General features: G+C 49.6%; 1 protein-coding gene across 2 annotated transcripts in view; it reads left to right on the top strand.

Annotated features, from left to right (window-relative positions):
- TENT4A (terminal nucleotidyltransferase 4A) overlaps window positions 1-21,502 on the top strand; it is a 45,663-nt gene that overhangs the window by 7,717 nt on the left and 16,444 nt on the right. For both annotated transcript variants that reach the window (XM_045795929.2, XM_045795928.2), the window contains exons 2-3: window positions 19,123-19,246; window positions 20,441-20,487. In XM_045795929.2, the coding sequence (XP_045651885.1) occupies window positions 19,123-19,246; window positions 20,441-20,487 (171 nt within the window). The remainder of the gene's footprint in view (window positions 1-19,122; window positions 19,247-20,440; window positions 20,488-21,502) is intronic.

The raw sequence follows: 21,502 nt of genomic DNA, 5'->3' as shown, positions 1-21,502 counted from the left end.
AGGCGCCGCTCTCTGTCCCAGCGCACAGGGTCTCAGCGCAGTTTGTCCATCACCGCACTGACGGGCCGACTCGATGGGAGTGCTTCTGAGGCTCCCATTGGCAGGGAATGTCTTTCATTGTCAGCAACATGCCTTTTTATTGTGGGTTTGTGCTCGCTTTAATTCCCAGGTCAGCCGCGCTGTGGAACCATTTAGGCCTCCTGCGGTTTAAGACTGGTGTTAATTTCCTGAGTGATAACATGGGGATGGAGGTGGTTTCTGTCTTTCCGTATTTGAGAGAGATTTCAGATGTTTCTGGAATCCTGTAGATCGGAAGCAATGGCCAGGATGCAGGAGTGGAAGGGAAATGAAAGATCAAATCCGTTCATTTTGCTCGGAACCGTTTGGCTGGAATCTTCCTCCACCATTGGGAGGCAAGCCTGTGGCCTTGAGCTCACTCGGTTCGCCTGCATCCTACACCCCTGCAGCTTCATTCGCAGGCCTGGTTTTGACTGGTTTCCTGGTGGGCTCTGACTTCTCAGCCTCGGTTTCCCCACCCGTGGAGCTAGGTCTACGACATCCCCTGGCAGGACGTTCCAAGTAAAGGAGACTTGGAAGTGCATATGAACTGTGACGTGGAGGCTTGAGAAGGCCACTCCTTTCCTTCCCTTTTCTCCTCTCTTCTCTGAGGAAATTGAAACCAAAAATTAGGCGGGGCTCGTTGCCAACTGGACAGAAAAAGCCTTTTGCTCCGGGTTTGAAAATACAAGTTCCCCTCTCAGGCCAGAGTTTTTCTCCGAGAAAGTGCTAAAGCCTGAAGTTCGAAGTCTTCAGGGAACCATGCGATGTTGTGGAGACACTTTTCCTTTAAGTCAAGGCATTCTTTTCAGATTTTAAAAATTTACAGTGCCTAAGTAACGTGTTCTGTGGGTTTTAAATTAAGCATCTTTCCAGAGCTTCACGGGCCACTCTGTTCTTTTGTATCAGCTGTGTCGCTACGTGCGACTTGTGGAAAGTTGTTTAGGATTTTTGGTTCTGTGCACATAGTAGGAGTGGATGTCCTTTCTCCGAGCTCTTGGCAGCTTCTTACTTCCGTTCTGTGAACCGTGAGGAAAGCAAAAGCGAGGGACGGGGCAGTGTGGCACTGGAGCGACTGTCCCATGGCACACGCTGTGAAGATGGGAAGACTCTGGTTTTGTGTGGCCCAGCGCAGTGGCCGCTGGCCCCTTGTGGCCATGGAGCGCTTGCCATGTCACTGATACAACTGTGGTACTGGATTTTAATTGCATTTAATTTTAAGGAAAACTTAAATAGCCTTATGTTTGGACGCACCAACCTGGAGTAACTTTAGACTTTTTATTCGAAACACAGTGTTTGATTCAGTAACTGCTGCCTAAATAAATCCAAACTGGAGCAACAGCAAAAGCTGTGGTGCTCAGCAGGCCACCACTGGAAAAAAGCTCTAGAAATGGTGTTTCTGAGTTTCTGGCGGATATCCTTTTCAAAGGGCTGCTGTTTCAATAGCACACGAAGCGTGGTCTCGGTTCACGGCAGAGTGCAACACGGAACAGCTCGGTGCAGCTCCAAGCTTCTAGTCCAGCCTGGAGGTGGTGGTCTGGCGCTTCTGCCTTCTGGGTTGGTGACAGAATCTGGACGGTCTCTTGCCGGCCAACCAGTCTTCTCAGGCACGCAGCGGCCGCTGTGGCTCGCGGCGGGGGGCTCGGCTCTGTGCATGAATTTCCGTGAGTTTTGTGTGTCTCGGAGCAGGAATGGATGACACCATTCCTCTTCAGCAGACAGAAAACTGAAGCCTAGCCAGGCTGACATCATTCCAGCACTGATGTCAGGGAGCCCCAGATGGTGTTCGGTGAAAGAGACCTCTTCAAGATGTGCAGGAGGGGCTTTAGCGACTCACCCTGCGAACCCGGCTTCATTGCGTCGGTAGAGGGCCATTTCCTTTTTTGTGTTTCTGAAGAGAGAGAGCAGATTGAGGGAGAGGGAGAACCAGGGTCCTCCTGTAAGGACTTGGACAGTCAAATGACGAGGTCAGATGACGAAGGTGCCGGAGGTGGGCTTGGGTGAGCTTTGTTGGGGAGGGTTTGGGGACCAGAAGCCAGTCCTGCTGCTGTAGTATGCTGAAGTTCCTGCTTTTGCAGACATTCCAGGACTGGCCTGGAGGGAGCAGGGCTCCTCCCATCTGGATTTTTCTTGCAAATTGCTGTCTAGGAAAAACGGAGCATTTGATGAGTTGCTGTTTTAACTGAGGACTGCTGAAAGCCAAAAACAGGACCAGTGAGCGTTTGTTGACCGCCTCCTCCCATTTCTTCTTGTCAATAATTCGTTGTAAAGAGAGAGTAAGTTTTAGTAGATGAAGCATCTTTCCCATGTTGCAACCAGAAAATAGGAGAGCTGCAGCCTCCCAGTGGGCGTGCTGGACTGGAAAGCCCGTGCACTTCACCCCTGCCTCCCCAGGAGGGGAACAGATGTGCTCGAATCGGGAGCAAGAAGCAGGAACGTGGTGAGCTGGCAGAGATGGGAGCCATAGTGCAATGCAGGAGTATTTTGGTTATAGACATCTTCTCTAAATTTAAGCAAACAGATTTTTAAAAATTGAGGGACAACTCTGAAGTGATGGCCGACGTATAAAAGAGGATACCTTCCATGGCCTGTGAAATGCAGAGATCCTGAAATATTGTGATAAGTTGTCTCTTGGAAGGAAGCTGATGATGAATCAGTTTAGGGACTTTGTGTCTCCATCAAAGACTGACTCACAAGAGACTGATGTACAGTTCTACGTGCAAGCATGATGTAAACAAGAACGTAGGACGGAGACCAAATTCCAAAGAATGGGAACCCGTGAGAACTGTCACAGGTTAAGGTTTGGAATAAACTGAAGGTCGAAAAATTGTTAAGAGTAAAAATGGCCTTTTAGGTGTGCCTTTGGGGTAAGACCATTGGAAGTGAGAAGCTTGAGGTTGGGGAAGATGCCCGTTGTTCTCGGGACCTTCCTTTGCAGGTGGGTGCTTCAGCTCTTCCTTTGCTCCCATCAAGTTAGTGGTCTTCAGCACTTGTCACTGTAATAATCATCAGTGGCCCTGTCGAGCCCTCACCCCTTCATGCAGTGTTTCTGGCGGCCCTCCCAGGACAGGAGGGGGGTGGCTCAGAGCATAGCAGCCCGCTGGCTCACACACCTGGTAGGTGCAGCGCCGGCTTTGGGTCCCAGACAGTCTGATTCCACAGCACATCTTTTTAACCACTAGACATGCAGAGCAAAGAGGGGATTGTTCAAAGAGGTATGATAACAGGAAGAAAAGAATTAACTGAATTCCAGTCTCTAGGTAGACATGACCTCTCAGGTTGCAGAGAGAGCATCATGAAACACTGCCCAGGCTCTGAACGGTGCAGGTACCCCGAAATGGGCATCTTTGTCTTGATCTCCCGAAAAGGAGTCGGAAGTATTTTACAAAGCAGGCGTGAGGCCTGGTGCTGTCACCCTACATTGCAAGAGTGACTTCTTTAAGTGGTCGGTGACCCCACCGCCGTGTTGTGATGCTGATCTTCTTACAGTTCTGTGTGCTGAGCACTTTAGTTAGAGTTAGTGTCCAAGAGTGCTTTCTGCTGACCTTGAAATACTTAGTTTTATTAAGTGGATTTGTGTGTGTGGGTGTGTGTGTTTAAAAAAAGAAAGCTTAAAAATCATGAGTCCACCACCCGGAAATAACCAAAGTGCAGTTAGGTGACCTGCCACTGTAGACCTCTCTCGTTAAGCCCGTGGAGGATGGACACATGGATTGATCAATGGGAATACTTCCATTACAATTCACGTTCTCTTTAAATACTGTTCACTAAATTTTTAATTTTGCTTGAAAGTGAAAGTAATGGGGAACCTCTCAGATGGAAATACTAGTTTTTAGGAGGTATTGCTGAGACCAAGAACATAAAAAAATGATGAGGGGTGCCTGGGTGGCTCATTTGGGTAAGTGTCTGACTCTTGGTTTCAGCTCAGGTCATGCATGATCTGAGGATCGTGAGATTGAGCCCCGCGTCGGCTCGGCTCTGGGCGTGGAGTCTGCTTGAGATTCTCTCCCTCTGCCACTGTCCCTTCAAAAAGGATGAGAACGTTAAGTGGCTGAGTGCAAAAAAAAAAAAAAAGTAAAAGTTTTAATGAAATCATATCTGTTTGTTTACTGCTAGGTAGGGTAGAGATGTTAGTCCTTGCCGTGGAATGAATTGTGTCCTCCCCCGATTCATTTGTTGAAGCCCCAGACGCCAGCGTGATGATACTTGGGGAAGGGGCCCTTGGGAGGTGATTAGGGTTATATGAGGTCATGAGGGCAGGGTCTCGTCCTGGGATTAGTGTCTTAATAAGGAGGCAAGATTGCTCACTGGCTCTTGGCCGTGTTGCGGACACAGTGAGAAGGCAGCCGTCTGCGAGCCAGGAAGAGAGCTCTCACCAGAACCTGACCGCGCCAGGGCCCTGATCTTGGACTTGAAGCCTCCAGAACTGTGAGAAATAAATGTCTGTTGTTTAAATTGCCCAGCCTGTGGTGTCCTGTTACAGCGGCCTGAGCGGACTAAAATAGCCCTTTTATATTTCTTTACCTCCTGATTTGCATTACTTTAGTTGTCACCATGAGTTAAGTGTATTTTGTTCTGTAATTATAATCGCTGCCACTTATTGAGGCTTTAACCGAGTGCCAGGTCCTATTCTAATTACCTTGTGTGGATACATTAAATCCTGACAGTGCCATGTGGGGGCACCGTTCGCATCCTGCAAGGTCTGGTCGCTGGAAAGTAGCAGGGCCTCTGACCCCAGGCAAGTCTGGGTTCCTGGTGATGCTGCAGTTCTGCCTGGACCCAGGAGACCATGGTTTGCAGTGGATGAGTCTTGGTTTTGTATTTATGTAGACGTCCCCACCAGCACTCTTCCCAGGACTTCTTCCTGAGTTCTTTACTTGGCCCCTATGTCTGGTGGGCTTTGTGGAAGGTGCGTCCTTGTTGGCAGAGCTCACATGAGCGGGGCGTCTTCCTGGGCTGTGTGTGCTGGAATGAGCTTTGCAGAGCAGACCGTGCTCCTCTGGCCGATACCTTGGCCTTGCTCCCTGTGGTCCTGGCCCTGAGCTCGGCAGAGCGCCTGGGGCCGCGGCAGCCCTTGGGCTCCCACCCCTGTGCTTATTCACCAGCTCTGCACATGGAAGCCTGTGTCAGTATCTTTTTGTTGTGTGTGTTCAGTCAGGTTTTTAAAGAGAGCTAATTGGTGCCACGTTCCCTGAGGCCTGCTGTGTGCCTGAACACCCGTCTCGCGGCCTCATAGCTGCTCCATGTCTCTGTCTGTGAATGTTGTCAGAAATCTCGGGCAAGAGTCGCCTTTCTGAAGCCGCCTTCTCGTCCATGCTTGGCCCTTGGTGCAGCAGCTGGCTCAGCGTGGGCCCCCAGCGTCCGTCCTGCCTGGAGCACAGCTGCTCTTCCACCCACAGAGTGGGCTCTGCCTTTGCTTTAGGGAGACCGTCTCTTCCACGCGACGCTGCCAGGCCTGCTGGGTTCCTCTTCCGGTGGCTGGCAGCGTCTCCGTCCCTCCAGGAAGACCTTTTCCCCTTGGATGACTTGAATTGTTTTCTTTTTCCTCTGTGTTTATCTTGTTGAACTAGGTTCTTGTTGCTCCGGCTCGGAGTGTGTCCTTACACAGCAGCCCCCTGTGCCCTCGTTCTGAACCCCAATGTTATTGACACATGCTTACCAAGAACGTAGAGCAAGGCCCCAGATCAGGTTTTTCCCGATCTCAGCTTGTGTGTTCTTTGGTGCTGGGGTTATTGTTTCAATTGGGTACTGGGTCCGTTTCTCTTCTGTTCCTTTTTGTTTGCTGTGGCCTGTTCATGGGGTTGCTGCCAGGGCAGACCGCACAGGCTGCCTTTCTGCTGATGTGGCATGCGTGTGTTCCTGGTGTGCCCTTTCCACCTCACTGAGAAATTTCAGCCCAGTCTGCAGGCTTGAAAGGCTGGCCGTGTTCTGGGCTGGCCTTTCTGGGACCCAGCAGCCCCGTGGGGAGAGGGGACAGGCTTGGGGCAGTCGGTGGGCACCTTTGTCGGGGCTTAAGTCTTCCTGAAGGACTCTGGCTTTTTCAGGCCTCTTGGGTCCTCTTCTTTCTGGCCACTGGGTTTCTTCTGAAGCCTGGCAGTCTTGTTTGCCCCAAAGTTGGTCCAGGGTTGCTGTGCTCCAGACTCAGGGTGCCCTTCTTCTCTAGGCTATGCGGGCTTCCTCCTGATTCCCGAGGCCTCCCAAGCTCATCCTTGCTGTGGGGGCCTTGGCCTGCTCTTTCTTTTCCTAGGCTGCTGTCTCCTGACGTGTACGTGTCTGGCTGCTGCTTACTCTTCTGTCTGTCCAGTACTGGCTCCTCACCACCCAGCCTGAAGTAGCCGTGGGGATAGCTGTGGACCACCATTTGGAAGTTGCAGAGTGCACTCTACTTTTTCTGGTTTATTTGGTTATCGTCTCCCCTCTCCATGCGGCCCTCACCCTGCTCCCAGACTCAGAGCAAGGGCCTTACTTACTTGGTCGTACTCACTGCTCTATAGCCAGTATCAAAATAGGGCCGGCTACATAGTAGGGCTGCAGGAAGTAACTGTAGGAAGAGGAGTTGGGTCTGCTTTCCGCACTTCGGTATTGACTTAACCCTTTGACTCTGTTAAGTCCTTTCCTGTGCTTTCAATTTTTGGCAGTGTTCCAATACTGTTATCCTTTTTCTTAAAATTTTTTCTGCTCATCTTGGTGGGGCCTTGGGAGGTCGATGAGTGCTGAACCCCTGTCCTGAGACTTCCGGAGGTTGCCGTGTCTAGTTTGTGCCCAGGAGAATCGGTGCAAATGACTTATTTCCTCCTTTAAACTAGATGGAAACAATCCTGGCCGATTGAATGAAAAGTAAATGCGTGATAGTTAAAAGCTGTATTAGTTTTTACTCTTCCGACGGTGTAAATTGAACTTTACGTATACACATACTGGATACGGCAAAGTGAGATAGCTTCGTTACAGTAGACTTCCCAGATCTGTTAATACACTGGTGTGTGGGATGGCCCTGGCTCTTGGGAGGCGCTGGCTTTGGGCAGGTGATGAGTGCCCACACTGTGTGCGTGTCTGCGGGCCACACAGAACTGGACACAGGCTCTCCCAGGTGCTTGCTTTTCCAGTCTCAGGGATCATCGCATCCTCTGTCAGGGGCACTGGACGACCTGTCCCATTGGAACAACAGCACCGGTAGTAAGATTCTCCGTGTCTGGCATCTGATACCTACTGAGTGGTCAAGGCTAGGCGGGCAGCCGGTGGGAACAGAGCAGCTGAAGGAGGTGGCGGTGGAGTGTGGAAGTTCTAGAGGTCTGCAGGAAGCAGATGGGGGCGGGGGGGTGGTGGGAAGGGGGAGGCTCCAGGGAGTGCTTTGAGCAGTGTGAGCAGACAGTAGAGGTGCTGCCCTGCCTGAGCTCTTCATGCGAGACACGCACCTCTGTCAGGTGGTCCAGCTGCCGAGCCTTCTGTAAAAAGGGTAATGATGGTGCTTACCAGGATCTTGCTCAGTGACGTGCGTCGTGCAGTGGCTGGACAGAGCCAGCGGGTGGTTAATGTCAGCTAAGAAGAAGAATATTGATATGATACACTCACCAATGAATTGTGGGCTTTTTTCCTGTTGAGGCTAAATGTAGCCTCAGGATTTTACTCAGCACAGCCCTTCGGCAGCAGTGCCTGTGATGAGAGCGGGCACCGTGGAGAAGGCCTGTTCGCGTACCGGGTGTGGTGTGGCCAGAGAGAGTGGGAGTACTTGAGAGAACACCCCCTTCCTCAGACAAGTCTCCTCTGGGCTCGTTCTTCCACATCTGCAGAGGATTTTCTGGGATTGTGGGGTAGTGTTTCTAGGAACCTGTCTGGTGGGGGGAGCATATGCCGTAGTCCAGAGTCACTTCCTGAACCAGTGGCGTGGGTGGCACTAGAGCCAGAACTTCAGGGCTGAAGGGGCCTGTAGCCAGCTGGACCTCGGTGCTGAGCCGCCATTGGGCCCCCCCGGGCCTCCACGGTGCCGGCTGGCTCACTCGTGGGCTGGGGTGAAGCCAGAAGAAAACGCCCCTGCTGCTGTGCCCCTAGTGTAGAGGCAGGAGAGCAGAGACTGCACACGAGCACAGAGCGGTCTGCCCCGTGACCTTTGGAGGTGAAGTTAGTGTCAATTAACGAAGCTGAAGGGATGCTTTTTGGGGGGGGGGGGGGGTTATGATTATAAAAGCAGTAGTGTACTTATTGAAGAGATTTGGAAAATACACAGGAGAAATTACCCATAATTGTCCTGCTGACATTTGAGTGTATTTCTTTCTGTGGTTTTAATGCTACCCTAACTATATAGCACAGGTGTCGTCTCGTATTTAAGTCTAATTCAAGATAAGTGGTTCCTCCGGTCATTGAAAAGCTCTTTTAAACAATTTAAAAATATATGGATGTACATGATTCTCTAAATAGAGTTCTATTTACAACTTTCCACTCTTTATAAAGGGACCCACAGTGAGTTTCTGCACATGTTTCTGTAAGTCGGGTCACCTGAGTGTGGCTTCCCAGCTTTGTGGCTAAACACCCAAGTTCCAGAGCTACGACGGCTCTGAGTCTTGGCTGTGTGTTTCTGGTGGTTACCGTCTGCCTAATGAATACTTAGTTTTCTCATCTGTGAAATGGAGACAGTAGTATTTGCTTTGAAGACTGCTCTAATGAAAATGCTGGTAATGTGGGTGGTACTGTGTGGCATTCCAGAACATTAATGTTTTCAGATCTTACTAATCTTTCACACAAGATTATCCCAGCTCACCTTCCCATCGAGCGTAGGGATCTCTGGAAAGATGACAGGACTTACAGCTGTTTTCATTTCAAAAATGATGCAGCTACTTGAGCTAGCAAACAATGTTCTGGACCCTGGCTTTTCGACGTAGCCATGTGGTTCCCTCTGAGCACCCTACAGGTGGCTGCAGTGGTTGGTAATTGTGCTGTGGCTGCCATGCATGGCTTGGTGGCAGGTGGCCTGAGCCAGCGCAGGAGAAAGCCAGCACAGTGAGGTGCCTTCTTGGCTCCTCCTTGGCCCCAAGCAGCTCTCCTGGCTGTGAGCTCATCCATAGGCTTGAAGGTCCTGGACTGCATTGTAGGCTCTCTAGGACACCAGTGTCAGGAGACTGAGTCCTTTGGTCATTTCTGCCCCATGATGGGTTGTGCTAAGCAAGCGGTTTTTCTCCAGCTGGTCCCTGCAGCATGGGGTGATTTTGGGGGTTATAATGCAAAGTGTTTCTGGGTAGTACTAACCCCATCACTGGACTATTGACTCAGGGTGTGAAATGCTGGGTCAGCTTCATTCTGGTCTGTAGGAAGCTCCCAGGTGTTTCACTAGAGTTTCTCTAGAAGCCATGTCTGAATGTCCTTTCTTTTCTAGCAGTAGATTCAGAAGAAGTGCCTTAAATTAAGAACGTTTCTCATAGGTTAATTATAAGCTTCTGGTATCTGAGTTCTTGCTTTCTGTTCTGAGAAGAGAAGACTGCTGTGGTTCTCTGGCTTCTGAGTGGCCCCAGTGCCTTTTCTTGCACTTGCAGCATGCTTGGGTTCACTTCGCTAAGGCAGAAGAGTGTCATTTCCTTTGTTGGCCTTCAGTTTAGGTTCTGAAACTCCCTGGAACATCTGCCTGTACCAGGGGTCAAAGTGACCGATCCCAGGAGGGGTCTGGGAGGGAAGGGAATGGAGAGCTCACTTTGACTGGGAGCTGAATGTGCATAGACCAGAGTTACAGTAGCATTGATGATTCCAAACTGTAGAGCCCTTCTGACCTGGCTGTCTTGTGAACGCTTAGATGATTTTAGCCTCTAAAGTCCAGGTTGGCCTTGGCCTGCCGCACAGCAACTGCCCTCCCAGCCCACCCTGCCTAATCCTCCCCCAAGGAGGTATCCTCCTCTTCCTATCTGTTGCTCTCAGCCTCCTCCCCTTGTAGCCCCTTCTCCCAAGGGCCTCACTCTTCCCATTAACATGTTAAAAGCACTTGCTAGGGTAGCTTTGTTCAAAGCCTTCAAAGCCTGGCGGGGCAGCTGCCACTTTAACAACGTAAATAAGGGAACATTCTGGAAACACACTGGGTTCTAATTTGTAGTTTCAGTTGTTTTCCTTCCATTTTTGAGCTTTTATTTTAAAGACCTTTGAAGGTCTTCCTCAAGGTTTTCTAAGCAATTGGTGCAGGTATTAATTTCCTTGTAACATAATTAAAAATAAATACAAATGATTTGTAATGAGTTCATTAACTGTATCAATACATGGGTAATTTGAAGAGGCTTGTTCATGCCTGAAAATAAAATATTCAGCCATTCCTGCATGGATGTCTGCACTTGTCATGGGCTCAGCAGCCCGTTCTTTCTAGTTAGGGTCTGAGTCTGCACCTGCCTCTTCACAGCCTGTGCCGCAGGGTGGGGCCTGAGTCCCTTGTCCCACTGCGCGTCCATTAGCGCTAGCTTTAAAGTCCATGCCACTCCAGTGGTTAACTGCAAATGGTTTTACTAAGGCATTGTTTTGGGCAAAAATTTGGACCGTGACCACTGTGGAGCCAAGGGGAAGGAGCTTCAATTTCTGAGAAACCACTGGCTTTTTAAGGCTTTTGAAAGGTTTTAAGAAGAGTTGGTGGGGATGGGAGATGGAATAAATTAACAGTGGAAGATAGTTTTTAGTATTTTCTATTGCGTTTTCCATTGTAATGGAAAGCTTGATTTTCCCCTAGCATTTGGAGTTGACCAGGTTTGTGGGGGAATGTTATGGGTCAGCTGGGACCTTGGCTAACGGTACGGACGGGGACCGTGGGGACAGGAGCCCTGGGAACCAGTGGTTAGGGTTTAAGATCTCAGGGAGCTGAGAAAGTTCAGCGTGGTGGGTGACCCCTTAGAGCGCAGGTCATATTTAGAGGTTCAGGTGCTAAAAGCTGGAGGCCGTGTTGGAGGCCGAGCACGTGGTCATCTGCCTTCCCTGTTTCCCTAAGAAAATGATGCATAAAATCTGCCCTGACCATCGCTTTCCTTAGAAGAAACAATGGGGTTTAAAATTTAGGGAAGTAAACTCACCTGTGCTTCTCTCCTCACAGGCCAGCATCCTTCACTGTCAGGCGTGTTTCCTTTGCCCCCTTTCTTCCCATGCTGTTTTATTTAAAATACACTTCATTGTCTTCACTTTGGGCCTGTTTCTTTGTGTCCTTTACCTGCTGCAGCGTATCCACCTGTCCTCGGTGAGTACAGAGATGTCACCTTTGGGCCACTTGCAGATGGTGCTGGGGCTGAGATAGGGGTAGGGGGCTGGCTCTGCCTGGGGCTGGGCACCCAGATCTCCCCAGTGAGGGAGGTGCTCACCTGTGGCGCCTGCAGAACCAGCCCCCCTTCCCTGGCTCTGATTCAGAGTTAGACAAAGTTGAGAACCGTGGAACCCCACCAGCTCAGGCTCTAAAACTGGAAATGCTCCTGCAGTGGCTCATCTGTGTTCATCAGTAGCTCTGTTAGCTGTGAAATCAGGTAGTTTGGTTTGCTGACTGAAGAACACATCTGTCACCTTCTAAAATAGTCCATGGAGTTGGGTTTCATAAATACTTACAGCAACCGTCTACCAGGTGCTCATAAGATAGACACCAAAATGTTGCTGACCGTCATCATTTGGTACTAAAAGCAGAAATTAATTTGGGAAATGTACTAAAAATTGAGCAGTCATTACTTTTTGAATGGGGTTGGACTCTCGTAAGAGAGCAGTTGTAGATGAGAAACGTCTTTCTCATTTATCACAGAACTTTATTTTCTAATATTCTAGTATTTAGTGTAAAAGTATACTGGAAAATAACGCTTCAGAGGTCCAGTACTTTCATGATTAAAACTGAAATTTATGGCAAACTGGCCTCACCATTTCCATCTCAGAATACCCAGAAAATGAATCATTCAGGGCTCGCCCCGCTGTGATGTGTCAGTGTGAGATTCCTCCAGATGGAATCTCAGAGGTGCACCTGAACTGTACCGGCCGTCGCCTTGCTGGAGCGCCCGCATTCCGCTTCTCAGAGACAGGCCGTCGGAGTTGGGCCGGGTCTGCTCCCCCACGGCTCTCAGCGCTCCTCTCGCACACAGGGCAGCAGACCTCCTTTCCCATCGCGCGTGCCCAAGTTGATGACCTACTTACGGAGAGGCTGAAGCGTCCCCACAAAGCAGCAGAATGCCTTCTGTCTCCCGGCCCCAGGCAGTGTGCACGCTTGGCTTCTTGCTTTAGTAGGAGGGTTGCACCATGCAGAGGTTCCTCACTTTATTCACGGCTCTGCGGCTGGAGAGCGGCAGAGTGGGCCTCACATTTGCCTGGGTCCTGGCTCTGTACTCTTGTTGCCTCCCCAAGATGCCATGCGGTCAACTTCTAATCCCGTATTTTGTTGAATCTGAGGTGGCATCACGTGCAGAAAGTTGAACCATTTGAAATTGTCGTTTTTGTGGGTCAGAAGTAAAAACTTTGTGTAGACAACTTCCTGTAGAGCTCAACTGACCTAAAAAGATGCACGATTGTGAAATGTACCATGAAGGAAGAAAAACGTTTAATTTTGAACTGATCTGATGCCCAGCCATTGATTGAAAATTGCATCCCAGTTTCAGACACGTTAGTGCCTTCTAGTGAAGATGGAAGAATAGTCTTTGCTCAATTCCATAATTACATCAGTTTCTTTGGAAAATGCCCCAATCAGGCACCATTGTTACCAACCTCTTGTTAAGCCATTAAAGCGTAGATTTGTAAATGTAGCAGTAAGTATGTGTTTAAATTACATCAAGAATTACAATGTTTAGCTTTGACAGACGTGGCTCTTTTTTGTCCGCATTTATCCCCAGTATTTTAGAGGAAGTTTGGGAAAGAGTTCCAAGACCTATTGGAAGGTGTTTTGTTTGTTTTTGAGGTGTAGTTGTCATACCCTGTACCTTGCTTCCAGGCGTGGGACACGGATGGAGCAGTTCTGTTCGTCACGCAGCGCTCCCCACAGATGAGTGTGGCACCACCTTTTCCTGCACATGGACTGCATTCCATATTGTACTTGTCCTCTCCTCTGACTTATTTTATAATTGGAAGTTGGTATCTTTTAATGCCCTTCGCTTATTTGCTCAGCCCCCTACCCCCTGCCCCTTTGGCAGCCGTGTGTCTTCCCCGTGTTTATGAGTCCGGTTCTGGGCTTTGTTTGCTTGTTCTGTAGATTCCACATGTAAGTGAAATTGTATTCTATTTGTCTTTGTCTGACTTCACTTTACACAATACCCTTTAGGGCCAACCATGTGGTTACAGATGGCAAGATTTCATTCTTTTCTGTGGTTGAGTAAGATTCCATTGTGTAAGTTTGCCACATCCTTATCCATTCATCCATCAGTGGACACTTGGGTTGCTTCCATATACTGTCTGTACAGATGGCCATCAGACACATGAAAGGATGCCCAGCATCACTCATCGTCAGGGAAAAGCAAATCAAAACCACGATGAGCTAGGACCTCATGCCTGTCAGAATGGCTAGTATCAAAAAGACAAGATTAACAGGTGTTGGTGAGGATGTGCAGAAAAAACCCTTGTGCACTTTTGGTGGGAATGTGAATTGGTGCAGCCACTGAAATACAGTATGGAGGTTCCTCAGAAAATTAAATACAGAACTACGATATCATCCAGTAATTTTACTGGGTATTTACCCAAAGCAAATGAAAACAGTACTTTGAAAAGATAGGTGCACCCCTATGTTTATTGCAGCATTGTTTGCAATAGTGTGTTTTTAATCCACTTGGCCTCCTGTTGGGAGGGTGTGCAGGTGGTGGAGCCCCGCAGGTGAGCCTATCTGCAGGGGAACCGCTTCTGTTACTGTGGGCTGCCAGGCCTGCCAGGATGAGACAAGGGAGGACCTGTGGGAGAAGACGGAGCCCACGCGTCCAGTTTTGGAGAAGCTCAAGAAGTGTGCTCTCGTGGGGCTGCCCCTGTCTGCTTTCCGTTAGGTTTTGCCTGTCTCAGGTGAAGTTGAGGGAGAAGCAGCCAGAGCTGCCTAAGATGGGCCACTAAGTCACATAGGGCTATTTAGGTTTAAATTAAGTCAGATTAAAAATCCACATCCTCAGTCGCAATAGCCTGTCTCAGGTGCTCAGCAGCCCTATGCGGAGCACACGTCCATCCCCACGGCAAACTGTGTCGGCTGCACCCTGCTGGAGAGCACATGGCGCTCCTGTCCCCTCCCTGTGGCTGACTGGCTACCTGTGTGCCCTGCAGCTGTCTGTGCCCAGGGCCTGTTCCGTGAACCCGGACCTGCGCAAGCCAGCTTTGCTCTGAGAGTGCACCGCCTTGGGTGAGGCGGATGGGCCGAGGCGTCAGGGGTTTGGAAGCCTGACTAACTCGATCTTCTTTTTCTTTTTCTTCTTTTTCTTCTTCTTCTTTTCTTCTTCTTCTCCTTCTCCTTCTCCTCCTTCTCCTCCTCCTCCTCCTCCCTCGCTCCCTCCCTCCCTCTTCCTCCCTCTTCTTCGTTTTTTTTTTTTTAAAGAATCTATATTCGTCATTAAAATTAGAAAATGCAACCAGCAAAAACAATATAAAAATCACAGTCTTGTCTTCTAAAATGCAGTTGATTTTTTCCTGGTAATTTTTAAAATTTATATGATGAGCACATTCTTGTAAAAAAACCCCAAAAAACCCTCAAGCAGTATGGAAGTAACTGGAGTAGAAAGTGGAGTGTTCTCATGCCAGCCCATCCTGCCCTCCTGGGTGGGAAACACTGTGGGTGTTGGCATGTGGCCTTTTAGACCTTTCCATGTATTTGGTGAATATATGCGCCAGACAATCATATGGAAGTGGGGCCATGTCTTTGTCTCTGCACCTGCTGGCTGTCGTAGGGATCTTTCCTTATCAGTGCATACACATCCTCCTTGTTTTTAATGAGTGGACAATGTCTTGCGTGGGACCATGTCTTATGGCCAGAGGTCCTGCAGTGAGCACGCGCTGCGGATTCCTGTGTGTGTTTCACGGTCTCCTATCACAGGTTCCCAGAATTGATAAATTGTCAGCTTACCCCAGAGTAGGCCAGGGCTTGGTCTTTTTGAGAGTCTTAATTTGTCATATTTTTGCCATGTGCACTTGTCATGTGCTTTTTAATTTGTTTACACTCAGCATGTTTTTGGATAAAGTTCTTCAGTCTTTGTGTTGTGATTGTCATTTTAGTTTGGAGTCTGGAAAAGCCTCCTCCAAGTCCAAAATAGTGGATGGTTCCCTGTGGGTTTTTTCTTCTTTGATTTTTTTTTTTTAACCTGAAAAATTCAACTCTGTACCTGTATTATGTTTTCAAGTGCAGAACAAGGTAGGAGTCTTAACACCATTGTCTTTAGTTTCCTGTGTCAGGATTTGGTTTGGCTACAGAAAACAGAAGTAATGGAATGTTGGTGGTCCAGTCTAGATCACGGGCTTTTATTCCTCTCTGTTGCCTGCCTTCCTTGCTCCACACTGGGGGCCTTTCTCGGGGTCGTGTGGGCCTTTCTTCCCTTAAGAAACCTTCTGAGGAAGTGTGTTGCCAGCCCCCATCAGGGCTCCCTGGCCACCTGAGGCTGTGGGAGGGGCCCATCAGCATCCTGGTGGACAGCCGGCTTCTGCCACATGAGGCCGTGTCCCAGGGCCTCCCGTTAAATAATCACAGTTTTCTGCTGGTTTTGAGATGCCACCTCTGTGATCTGTATTGTAGAGGAGATTTTTCTATGATGGTCACAACATAGGAAATTTCATGGTAGATTCGGAAACCAACTGCTGGTGGGCTGACATTGAGATCTATGAGGCAGCAACTAACTGTGGAGAAGGAGACTTCCGTGTGGTTTTATGTAGATCTCTTGTCCGCTGTGAAATGCCTTTGAGGTTTTGATATGTGAGAAGAGTGAGCATCCTCGTGTTTGTTTCTGAGCAGTAATGATCGTGTGGACGTAAGTGATTATGGACATAACTGTGAACGTCTTTGGGGAATTGAACACGTGGGTGTATTCAGGATGGGAAGTCGTAGACTCATAAAATGACCTAGGTTGTAGCTGATGCCTGCAGTTGGGCATGTGGTTGATAGCACTTAATAATGAAAGTATGTTGTCAGAAACATAAAGTGTAGCTTCCTCAAATGATGAGAACTACATGTAACATTAGTATTGAGTAAAGTAATGCAAACTGTTTAGCTCTGTTTGGGATGTGAAGTTGGGATGTATTTTACGGGAATGTAGATCTTAAATGATAGGCTCATAAGTGAAATATTTAACCAGAACGTATTCATGCATTCACATTGGCCAAATGCTGGCCATGAGCAAGCACTGCTCTGGTGCTGGGATCAGGCAGTGAGCCGTGAGCCCCACACCAGGCTTGGGAAGGGCTCAGGGAAGAGTGAGGGAGGGGCAGGGGTGCTGCCTTCCCTGTCCGGTGTGGGTTCTTCCCGGGGTGGTCAGCTGTCTCCTCCCTGCTCGAGTCCCCCGCCCCTCACTAGTCCTTGGTGCTTCCTCACTTGTTGGAGGGTTCTGTGAGGAGCCCACTAAGTAGGGGCAGGCAGCCGAAGGGACTCCTGGAGGTTGCCCAGATGTCATGATGGTTAGACCTTCCTGTGTCTTTCTGGGCCAATGGTGCCCTCACACTCCAGAGCGCCGTGGCCTTGGGACAGCTCCAGGAGTCACCCGGTGCCTCGCCGAACCATGCTAGCCTTGAGGAAGGGCTAGCGGGGGCTTCTCGTCCAGCAGTTGGCCGGAAGTACCCCTTCTAGTCCCAGAAGGCAAAGCAAAAATACTCTTCCTGTCTAATATTTGTTACAGCAGGTCACTTTTCGGCCTGGTTGAATACGCATTTCAGATAGGTGTGTTGTTAGTGTATCTTACTGGTGCAATGGGACACTTGAAATCAGGAGGCCTGTATGTTGCGCTTGGTATTACTTCCTGCTCGGGGAGCATGGGCACACCTTGACCTCATTGTTCATCTCTCCTGAAATATGGGCGGGGGAGAAATGCTCGGCAGCCCCTTCTTATGTCACAAGCAGGTCAACAGACATCAGATAAAACTGACACTGTGTCACGCTGATCAGATTGTGTCTGTGTAGACTGGCAGCAAGGGTTCCCTTTATGCTCCTTCCTTCCCTGGTGCATTGAGGGTCACTGAGGGCAGGAGTCCTGGGAAGCTGGGGCGGAGGCAGTTTTATGTTGTTACTTCAGATGCACGCAGCTTAAAAGAGAGTTGATGGTACATTCTGCTCTGCAGGTGACAGTTGGGCAAATCGATATGCCCTGTTTACAAGATGCTTTAATGTATTAAATTTGTGGGGTACGGATAGAATTTTAGCACACTAGCTTTGGTATTCTTCGATGACTTTGGGCCTATATTGTTTAATTAACTAGGCCTATATCTTTGTTATTCTGCCTCTAAATTTTATACTTCTGTTATCAGAACAGTACTAAGAGTTGTAGGAGAGCATGCGCTCCTTGTGCTTCCCATGGACCTATTTCTCACCTATGTTCAGCGCCACAGCCTCTTCTCCGGAAGAGCTCCGTGCTGCCTTCCAGACAGTTCTCCACCGTGGCAGTGACTGACACAGGAGACCCCCCAAGACGTTCTTGCCTACAGGGAGGGTCGTCTGTGGCTCTTCCCTGGTGTGGGCACTAACCTGCTAACCTGATGTATTGAGTCCTGTTAACAATGTGGCCAGTCGATGGCAAATTTTAGGTAACCTCTCAAACTTAAACAGGCCTGCTGAGCTGCTGGCAGGGCCATGGTTTGATGCCTTACGGTGCCGTTGGTGCTTAGTAACTGTTGAAGTGATAGAACGCTTACTCCCCAAACCTTGGAGTTCGGTAGATATTTTGGAAAAATTGCTGGATTTTAATGTTGTATTACTTATATATTAAAAACTGGTCTCGTGGCTGGCTCAGTCACCATCATGAGATTGTCTTTTCTGGATTTTCTAAAAAATTAAACACAATAAACTTTAAGTTCCAGTGATAGCCTCATTGCTATTGCAAATGTACCGAGAACAAGGGTGTTGAGGACTGATGTCCTCCTCGAGTCCCGTGCGTGCTTGGAGTAGCCTCCAGGTGCCTTCAGACCCGCTGTGGAGTGTTCGGAATGGTTGCTGCTGGCGGATTTGGGGGTGTGAGGCAGCACTTCAGGCGAGACCATGGAAGGCAGCCTAATTTAGAGAAGGGCTTAGAATACGTGAGGTGGTAGGATGGATGCCCCTTGCCTTTGTCACCGGACGCTAGTCGGTCCTGTTGAGAAGTATTCTCTTCTGGTATGTGGACTATTTTGCTAGCTATTGAGCCAACATTATTATTATTGAGCAAATTTTATTTTGTCTTCTCTTTGTTTTATTAATCAAACTTAGAGTGGAAGCAGGTGAATTTGATTTCTTTTAATTACCAGGATTAGATTACTTGCCCCCCTAGAATTCATCCTTCAGACTGACTGAGGATGACAGTCTTTCCTTCCCACAAAAGGAGTCTTCAGGGGAGATCCTTGGCCCTGAACGTGAGCTCCACAAGCCCTGGCCTGCGGCAGGACGGGCTTTTTCGCCCAGGGCCGGCGGACAGTGCGAGATGGGGCCCCTGAGGCAGAGGAGCGAGGTGGCTCTCGGAGCTCCATCTTCTGCAGGAAACGCTACAGTTGGATCTCTGTTAGGAAGAGAGAGGGCCGGACACACTTGCGCTGCACCCGCATTGGCCCGGGGCCCTCCTGGGTGGCTGGCGCCTTCAGGAGAGGACAGCTGAGTGGTGGCACCGGGGTGGGGTGGGGGGAGGGGGGCTCGGCGGCCTGCAGGGCCTTCCTGTCTTGGGGGCCGCGCAGGGGACTGGGAGGCCCTGCGTGCGGCCCACTCTGGCCTCCAGGGAGGGGCTGCCCGTGGCTTCCTGGCGCAGGCCCCGCAGGGACTGTCCTGCACGCGGCTCTCAGCGCCCGAAGCGTCCATCCCCGCCGGCACGATGGGCTGGCGATGTCATCTGCCGCGGGGCTTCCCTCTTACCCCGCGCTCGCCGCTCGCGGAGGACGGGAGAGCCGTCACGGTGTTCGCGCTGTTCGCGCCCCGCAGTGAGCGTGCTCGGCTGTAGCAGTAACTCGACTGTTTTCTCTTTTGTCCGCCAGACTTCATGAGGAAATCATTGACTTTTATAACTTCATGTCCCCTTGTCCTGAAGAAGCAGCCATGAGACGGGAGGTGGTGAAGCGGATCGAAACCGTGGTTAAAGACCTTTGGCCAGCGGCTGACGTGGGTTCACTCTTTACTGTACTTGTGTCACACCAGGGACAGTGAGCGCCGGGGTTCTAGGGTGTCCCCGGCCCTCGTGGGCCCGAGGCAGGGCTTCCTCAGGCGGGCCCCGGGACAGTGGTGGGGCGGCACCTGGGAGTTTGTGAGACCTGCCCATTCCCAGGCCCTGCCCCGAACTTTCCCGATCAGCCCCTGGGGTGGGGCCTGTGACCCCTGCTTCACACGCCGTCCGGGTGAGCGTGGGGACCATGGGACAAAGGAAATTTGTTTCTGGAGTACTGTGATTATTGTTCTTCTTTGAAACTGGCCTTGAGGTTAGGGATTCTACCCCTTGCCCTTGCTGCACAGTGCATAGCATATGTTCCTTTTTGTAGACCCGAAAAGAACTTTGTCACTTAGCACTTTTACCTTGCGCGGGTGTGTGTTCCGCGGGTGTGTGTTCCTTGAGATGGGGGCCGTGGTCCTTTGGGGTGCTTGGCACAGTCAGTGACATATGTCCTGTGACCAAGTTGATGATGGCCCAGGGCGCCTGTCGTAATCAGTCAACCTTCCCCTACCGGCGATGGTGACTGGAGACCACCCAGTGATGGATGGATGAGCTGGGCTGGTGAGGGCACGCGTGCTCGCAGAGGCCAGGGGCCGCCCCTCAATTCCCTTCCTATTCTGTGATGACATTCCTCATTTTTTTTTTTAATTTTTTGTGATGTTAGTCACCATACAGTACATCCTTAGTTTTTGATGTAATGTTCCATGATTCATTGTTTGCATGTAACACCCAGTGCTCCGTGCAATATGTGCCCTCCTTAATACCCTTCACCGGCTATCCCAGTGCCCCCCCAAACATTCCACATTTTTGTTTTTAAACTTGAGTGCCCTGGGGCAAAGCCCCACCTCTGAGCCTTAGCTACAGGTTTGAAAATTTGTCAGCTTTGAGCAGTTGCGGGAAAGGCCAATAATTGTTTCATCTCTTAATTCAAGTTTTTAAACATTCCTTTTTGGGGTAGGTGTTTAACGTAAAGGTTAAGAGGATCTTGTTTGATGGTGCTTTGCTGCACCCCCGGCCCCCGCTCCGTGCCCCAGCTCGCAGGGCAGGTCTGTTTGCCCAGAGTAGGAGTGCAGCCTTGCAGTGAGCAGCGGGGGAAGGCGGACTGCTAGACTGTCCCGTGTTGCGAGACTGCCGCTCTTCTCTTTCAGGTACAGATATTTGGCAGCTTTAGTACAGGCCTCTATCTCCCAACCAGGTGAGTACCAGATGTGCACGCTCGGTTAGTGCCGACGCCTGTTTACTTGGGGTGGGCGCGTCTGCGTGCCTGTTAAGGGCCCTAAGTAGGTTTCTCAGGCTAGAAATGTAAGCTAAAGGAAAAGACTGTGGAGTACAGAGGAAAGATGGCAGGAAACAAAATTTAATTTAGTGTTACGATAATTGGTTGTGTTTTTCTTCTCGCACTTCATTTGGTGTGTCACAAAAACGCCGGACACTGGAAGTGTAAAGACCGGTGGGAGAGTCATGGGAAGAAAATGTAGTGGAAAATATTCTGAAAGTTTTGGATATGTTTTTTTTTGAAAATTGATCTTCTGTTTTAATGAAGATTCAAGCAAAATTCTATTTAAACAGTATTTTGTAAGTATTTTGTACTTCTTAATTGAAAAACATCCAACCAGTTTATATCCTAAAATTGTTCTTCAGTGTTTCCTCATCAAGAACTATCTCGATACCCAAATCAGTTTTATGTGCATCACTTCCTTAACTTACTCTCTCCATGCGCTTGGGTGGCTCAGGCAGTTAAGTGTCTGCCTTTGGCTCAGGTCATGATCCCCAAATCCTGGGATTGAGCCCCACGTAAGGCTTCTTGCTGAGCAGGGAGCCTGCTTCTCCCTCTGCCCCCTGTTCATGCTCTCTCTCTCGCCATTTCTCTCTCTCTCAAATAAATAAAAAATAAAATCTTTAAAAAAAAAAAAGAGCTTACTCTCTCCTAACCCACTGTTAACATTTAGACACTGAAGAGGCTGTCATCTCAGGATTTGGGGTTGGCTTTGGGAGGGCCAATAGGTAACTGACCAGATTCCAGGTGCCCAGGAAGCCCAGGTCAGCAAGAGCGATGCAGTGTCAACAGCGCAGGAGGAAGAGCTGGGAAGCCTCAGAGGGGCAGGCGTTCTCATTCCCACCTCCTCGATTCCCTGGGGATGCTGGGAAACTCGGCCCCTTGGCGCTCCATCCTTGTGTTAGAGCAGTTCACAAAGAGCGTCAGAGGGATG

This window comes from Ursus americanus, chromosome 15, assembly GCF_024610735.1.
Source record: "Ursus americanus isolate L20-20 chromosome 15, mUrsAme1.1.p, whole genome shotgun sequence".
Lineage (NCBI taxonomy): Eukaryota > Metazoa > Chordata > Mammalia > Carnivora > Ursidae > Ursus > Ursus americanus.
Note: the sequence above shows the minus strand (reverse complement) of the source record. Positions and strands in the feature narration are given on the sequence as shown.